At 28.7% G+C, this 7,779-nt stretch overlaps 1 protein-coding gene across 1 annotated transcript; it reads left to right on the top strand.

The window, feature by feature from the left end:
* Positions 1-6,598: 6,598 nt before the first annotated feature.
* On the top strand, positions 6,599-7,234 carry LOC113365778 (epidermal retinol dehydrogenase 2-like; the record flags this gene model as incomplete). The annotated part of the gene is made up of 2 exons (XM_026607324.1): positions 6,599-6,863; positions 7,153-7,234. Coding segments are annotated over exons 1-2 (347 nt in total), but the record flags the coding sequence as incomplete, so codon positions are not given.
* Positions 7,235-7,779: the final 545 nt, after the last annotated feature.

The raw sequence follows: 7,779 nt of genomic DNA, 5'->3' as shown, positions 1-7,779 counted from the left end.
CATACGTTTCGACGTAAAATTCTACGTCATCATCAGTGGTTTTGAATTTCTTAGATTATCACTCATATTAATATAACTTGTAAAAATTAATAATTAGAGACAAGCACTAAATGTCAGTAATTTCTTTTTTATAAAAAGAATAAAAGATAAAAAGTAATTAATAAATAAAATATTATACCTAAATACACGTGTATCCGAGGCCAGTGCCATACAGAATAATCATCATATATATATATATATATATATATATATATATATATATATATATATATATATGCATATATATACATTCATAATAATGTTGCAAATTATAAAATTGAAAACTAAAATAATGAAAAAATGATGAATAATTCTGCAAAAATTTAATAGATAGAAATGCATAGTAAGCAAATTATTGTATTGATAGATGGAAAATAAGCGTAATTTCTAAATTTGGCTTCAGGTATTATTGAAACATCAAAATATTCAATCCTAACTTTCTCTAATCTCTAACATTCAAACTTTTACTTGTTCTCTATTTTTTCTCTGCGTGATAATTGGTTCATAGCATAAAACTTGGTACTGACCGTATTTGCAGAATATTAGTTTTTGGACAACAATTATTTATCTCAGTATTAACAAAATATCTCAAAGTACTAAGAAATTGTCTACTAAAAATGACCTTCTTAATAATAATAAGCAGTGCTCAACATAGGTTATATAACATGTAATAGTTCTGATTGTTGTAAAACTAACAAAAAAATCTTAAATAAACATCAATGAAAAATACGGTTTTGCATCAAAAATAAAGACAAGAATATGATACTAATAGAGTTAATATGAACTCTCATATTACTTGTACAAACGGCCAATAACACTTCAGAATGTCGTAACAAAAAGTGTTACAATTTCCGTTATTATCATGTAATTTTCATGCTAATAGACTAACGGCGCTTTTAAAGAGTTTCTAATTACTAGCTTTGAAATATTTCGTAAAAGAATATTGATAATTATTTCAAAGTAAATAAATATTAATGTCTTTCAAAAAATAATTGCTGTTGTTGTAGTTTGTTAGTTTTCTTTTAAATTTTTCTTAACAAATTTTTGGTATTATAATTAGTTTAGATTTTGAACTAACATAGGGTAAATATATAGGAATATGTTAGAATAAGAATAGTACTCAAATTCTTCTCATTCTGAATAAAAGTATGATTGCAGAATAAAATAATTTTTAAATTAGGGCAATCAATTTGTTGATACATTATGAGCAATTTCCATCCGAGTAAACATTGTTTAGGAGAAGAGTTGGATAGGTAAACATACAAATGACAAATAATAAAACTGAAGAAAAATCGTAGTATTTTACAGACAATCATTAGAAAACAATGCCAGTAGTAATAAATAACGGTTGGTGGGATTTTCCTTTCATGCAGTCTACGAATATAATGATAGCTATGATGTTCTTGTGAAAGTCTTTGAAGATTAGAAAGTAACAATTCTGGAACAACGCGTTAAAACCCAATTATGCTCCTCCAAAAGAACACGCATTTACCAAGAATGTACAATATACTTTTTGAAGTATGTCAAATTTGCCGCATGATATATATATATATATATATATATATATATATATATATACATAAATTAGCTAAAGCTGCGCTAACTATAAAATCATTACAAAAAATCGCAATGAAAATGGAGAGATTATCATTAAATTATTGACAAATGATGGATTGAATTATTGGTCGATATTTTTAAATATTTGGTTATAGGAAGTTTTTATAGCATTTAATTTCTTCCGGATTAAAAACTTGTAGAAGGTCAGCAAATAATACGGGCTTTATATAATGCATTACCATTTGTTATAGTGAACAAATTATAATATATATATATATATATATATATATATATATATGCGTGTGTGTGTTATTTCTTACTTCTGAAAAAGCAAACATGCATTGATTCAGATCAATATATTTCAGTTATCATCATTTCACTTGACTAAATAACAAAGTAATATTAATATAATTTCATAGTATATTTAAATTAAATATATTTTATATATATACACAGGCACTTATTCGATTATACAGAAAATCGTGAAGATAAGTCCAGTTTGAAAATTAAACCATATTATAGAGATTTACAGACGCTTAAGTAAAGTTTTATAAAAAAAATAATTTTATATGCAAGTAATAATTTCAATTTATAATAAATGTGATAATTTAAAAAATATCTTACACAGGATATTGAAGAATACAACAAAAGAAACATACACATACGAAAACAAAAGTTACACCGAGGTGCGATTTCACAAAAACAAACTTCCTTTTGAAAAGGAAACAATTTCACAATTTCTTGGAAGTGTTGTCAATGTGATCTCTTTTCGCATTACACGTTGTTTTGTATACATTACAATTTCATAATTGTTCATAATGCATGACAATTGTTTTGCGTTTAACGAACCCATCTTTTACTTCAATGATAATTCTTCACATGAGAATCAAATTTTGTCACAGCCACACACAACACACAAATATATATATATATATATATATATATATATGTATATATATATGGGTGTGTGTATATATGTATATATGTACGAAGTCTTTTTGGTCACTTCATAATTTCTGAATTATTTTTCGATATATACAGAATAACTACATTCAATGCAAATAAACAATAATTAAATATTTATGATGAAACGTTTAAAAAATTCGTAAACCTGTTGTAGAAATTAAGGAAAAATGATATGCCAAGAAAGACATGTAGAACCTCAAAATGTTTTTTACTTTCAGCTGGATTTAACTAACGCAAGATAGAAATGAGTTTAAAAAAATATGCCTGAAAATGTATTACATAATTTAAAGCATTTTCTCTACATCGACTCATGTGCTCAGTATATGCATATGTAGATAAATATTGCAATCTTGTTTTTATGTTGAGTGAAAGAAAATATTTAGTCAGGAGAAAGTTTCCCCGATTACAAACTCAATGTAGACCTAAATGCATGGTTTTAATAAACTTGTAAACTTTAATTGGTATATATATATATAATGATGTTGACATATATATTAACAAAGTTAATGTTAATTAAAAACAAACTAAGATTACCATTTTTTCTACTGAATGAAGGCTAGGATTATAGCCGAAACGTATGAATGTAAAATAAATTCTTAAAAAACAATTATGTTTTTTTATTTATGCTATGCCCGATTATTAGACTTTATTAATATATATTTATTTATTTTTATGTATATATAGGGTGGTCCTCAGTATAGACATTTTCAAATTTTATTGCTGCCAGTTCGCTAAGTTATATCTAAAACACATTTTTAAAATCTTTGAAAATTTTCCCATGCTATTTCCATACAAAACTTTTATTGAATTGCGCTCTATCTAAAGGACAATATTTAGAGCTAAAACTTAAAGAGGATGTTTTTTATGAGTTTGGAGGCATTTGAGCCTCTGGGAGCAAGGAAATTCAAAAATGTCCATATTAAGGACCACCCTAATATATATATATATATATATATATATATATATATATATATTTCATTGCGTACATTTCTCTTTAATTTATATTTTGTTTTACCTCATACGCATTATTTAACAATATCAAAAATATACAATATAATGATACAAATGTCACAAGTTAACTTTGAATTAATTTCCGCCGTGTATATAAACTCTTAAGGCCACACGTATAGCCCAGCGATTGAATGTATGTAAACATACGGACATGTAAATATTATAAACAAGTATATATATATATATATATATATAATACGTTGTTGGTCAACATCGTCAACTAAAATATTTTTGAAAGATTATTACATGTTCACGTTGTAACTTCAATACTTATGGCAAGTAAAAAGATTTTTTTAGTTTCCATCGCTAAATTATATTAACAGATTAATTTATATTGGTAATTCCAACTGAATATCCGTTTGATTTTATGAATCTTAATTATTATAAATAACTTTCAATTAATTAAACCATTTGCATGAATAAGAAATCATCTTGTCTAACCATATAATAATTAACCTATTGCTTGTGTTTATATAATATTCGCAATGACAACTTTTGACAAAACTTTATCTGACAGAAATAATATTATAATAGGATATTAATTTGTTGATACATGCTTTAATTCATGAACTATATAAGAATTTATAAGATTTTTGTTACACAGCAATCAGAACTAGGCGTTTTATGAGCTATTGTGAACAATACACTTATTACTTTTATTATTACGTACGCTATTAGAAAGAAAACCAATGATGGTAGTCACTAATTGAGATATATACATAATTATTTACTTCAAAACACTACTAACTTCGTCAGATCTAATTGTAATATTGCAACAATGGTCAGAAAATCCATTTTCACTTGGAAATATGTTAGGACATATATTTTTAAGTGTAAACGGATATCAATATTGCCTGATATCAGAGTGTGCGAAACACGGGGTTAAAACTGAATTACTTTACTACGAAGCTCTTACGCTTACTGTTGCGCTCAGCTATAAATATAGGGACGATTTTATCAATACAATTATTAAAACTAGCTGTAAGTGGAATTCTGTCTTAAGGCAATTAAGGCATCGTGCCTTAAGGCAAATTGCTAGAACTTCCCGTTCCAAAAATTATTATTTTTTTAAAAACAATTAACATTTTTGAAAAAAATTTACTTCGAAAAAATAAGATTTTTGACAAACAATTAGACAAAAAATTACTTTTTTTGAAAAAAATTTTTTTTTTAATTTTTTTTTTTGAAAAAAAAGCTTTCTTTATTTTGAAAGATCTAAACTTTTTTCCAAAGCAATCGTACTGCTTTAACTGCATAAAGACGAAATATCAAACCGCATAAGCGCCGCGTCGACGTCTAACGCGTATACATTGGTACGGAACCTATAGGAATGTAAACCAAAATTATACTTATTGTTAAAATCTCTATGAAATATCTGATAATTTGATGTGCATATGTCTAATGATCATTTTTGACCGGCAAATGGCATTTTTTTTTACTTTTTTCAGTAGATCTGCGAAACCGCTAGACCTGCCTTTATGATAATTTGATCGGTTCTTCACCTTGTCAATACAAGTAAAATTTTTTTGAATTATTAAAATCGGACGCTCCGTTCTCTTAAAAACTGAGTTACCGTTTTCGGCACTTTTTGCCCCGTATCTTCGGAACGGCTAGACCTGACTTTGCCAAAAACTAATCAGAACGTCTCCTTATCAATACGAATCGAATGTTTTTTGAATTATTCAAATCGGTTGATCGGTGTTCCCGAAATCGTCGACGAAAATTTGTATCCGCACATACATACACACACGCACACACACACACACACACACACACACATACATCCATTTTTTCTAAGGTATGCCAAAATATTCAGAAACCTTTGAAACGTCGAGAAATGCAAAAATTTTCATTTTCGATTTTTTTGCGATTACTATAACTTGCCCTACGGGAAGTTAATAAATTAACAAATAATTATTATACCAGCCCGGCTAAAAATTTCGTTCTGTTTTTTGTGAGAGGGTGCCAATAGTATTAAATTCATATCATTTTTAGTTAGTACCGACCTTCAAACGCTACGTTTAAATTTAACGCGCAAGCTCACATTTGACTAAAATTAAACGAGTTGATGATGGTAGAGTGTTTGGAGCTGTCTAATCAAAATAAAACTGAGTTTTTGCATCGATATGTTACCATGGATATGACCACTATTCTCCGGGGTCCAATAGTCAGCCGAGTGCTCTCGACGCGATTAACGAGAACAAATGCAAGCGATCAGCTGGCATGGTCATTGCGTTAGTTTATCAGGATTCGTAAGAAATAATATTCATCGTCATATTCACCACAAAGGCCAAACCAACAGTGTATATAACGTTTTTTAAGCGTTTAAAGGTCAAAATCGCGAAAAACGACCCCATTTGTAGATGAAAAAAGTGTTGTTTCGTCAAGACAATGCACACTGTCAAAAATCAGTAAAAACAATAGCAAAAATATATGAATTGGCTTACGAATTGCTTCCCCACCCACCATATTCTTAGATCTGCCCCCCCGCGACCATAACCTATTCTCAAATCTCAATAGGATGGCTTCGCTGTGAAAAAATTTTCGTCGAATGAAGAGGTGATCGCCGAATTTTAGGGCAAATGGTACTGCAAATAATAATATCGAAAAGTTGGAAGTTCGCTATAAGCAGTATATCGTCCTCGAAGACAACTATATTTAATAAAAAATGGCCTTATTATAATGTGATTCTTTTCGTTAATTATTAATAATTAAAACTCATATACGCACAAATACTCAAAGAACACTATGAAATTTCTTTAGAAACTTTGAATTATTGTGTTTGACAGAGCTTCAATGAAAAATGATTGAAGATTTGTTTAAATTAGATGATATTTTAAAAATGAACAATTTTTAAACTATTCTAATTGCTTCATCACAAAAGTTTGCATGTGAGTAATTGTGCTTGTAGCTTTGAAAAAGGTTAAACCGATAAATTATATTATTTTGAAAAGTAATAAGCCGTTAAAATATAAGTAACTTACTAATATAAATATCATTCATGTACAATTACCTTATTACAGAAATGTATCCATCGCACCGAATTCCGCCCATACCTGAAACGATATGGGAAGCAGTCCGTGACGTATTAGTATTTCTAGCCTGGTCCGTGTGGTATATTTGCGAATCGTTGTTTTTGACCATTTTACCAGATAGCCTGAGACCAGGAGTCAATTTAAAAGACAAAGTCGTACTCATCACAGGTGGTAGTGGCGGAGTTGGCAGACAGCTCGCCAAGGAGTTTGCCAAGAAAGGCTCTAAAGTCGTCTTGTGGGATATAAACAAGACAGGTACATAAGTTGTATCTTAACTATTATTTTGATTTACGAGCACACAATAATATATAACTATATATAGAAGAATAAATCCATACAATTAAAAAAATTCATTTTAAGATTAAGATTTAGTTGTTTTTTTGTTAGTATTCTATAAAAAGCAACGAGTGAATATAATTTATTCAAATTTGAAGCCCCAAATGAAAATTTTACCTTTATATATTTTCTTCTTAGCACTTCGCACACCATCTTACATAGAACCTAATAAATTAGAATATATGTTAATCATATATTTATCAAATAGGATTAGAAGAGACCGTTGAATCTTTGGCACATGAGGATACAAAGTGCAAACTAACGTTTGCGATGTTACTGATCGAGAAGCAGTATATCGTGAAGCGGAGCGTTTGCTAAACGCGCCTGATGGACGATTGGACATACTAGTCAACAATGCGGCCATAGTCACTTGCCGGCCGCTACTCGAAATCCCAGACTCTGCTATTGAAAGAACCTACGATGTCAATATTTTATCTAATTACTGGGTAATACTTTTATTATATATGTAAAAAAGTACTATAAATATACTGGTTTGTTAGCATACCAAGTTGTGCTAAATAAAACAATTATATTGAACACAGCCATTACTTCAAAGAATTATTTAACTTGATCTCTTTGCCAAGTATGCTTGAATAAGCTTATTAGTGTTATTTCGAACTCAATATATTTATTTAAAATATTTTTCAAACGTTATCTGAACCGGATACATATTTTCAGCTGATAGGGGGTACGCATATATACATATTTATTTAATCTAATGGATTTTTTGCTTATCGAGTCCGGTGTATCTGACAATCTAAAAGCAAAAGCTTTGAATATCATTACTTATTAAAGTCTCAACAATGAAACACGAAAAATATTGTTGAATTACTCA

The sequence above is a fragment of the Ctenocephalides felis genome, unplaced genomic scaffold, assembly GCF_003426905.1.
Source record: "Ctenocephalides felis isolate EL2017-DRISC unplaced genomic scaffold, ASM342690v1 CF-g0.4_SCAFFOLD_00518, whole genome shotgun sequence".
NCBI lineage: Eukaryota > Metazoa > Arthropoda > Insecta > Siphonaptera > Pulicidae > Ctenocephalides > Ctenocephalides felis.
The sequence above is the reverse complement of the archived record's forward strand: the minus strand, read 5'-3'. Positions and strand labels throughout refer to the sequence as shown.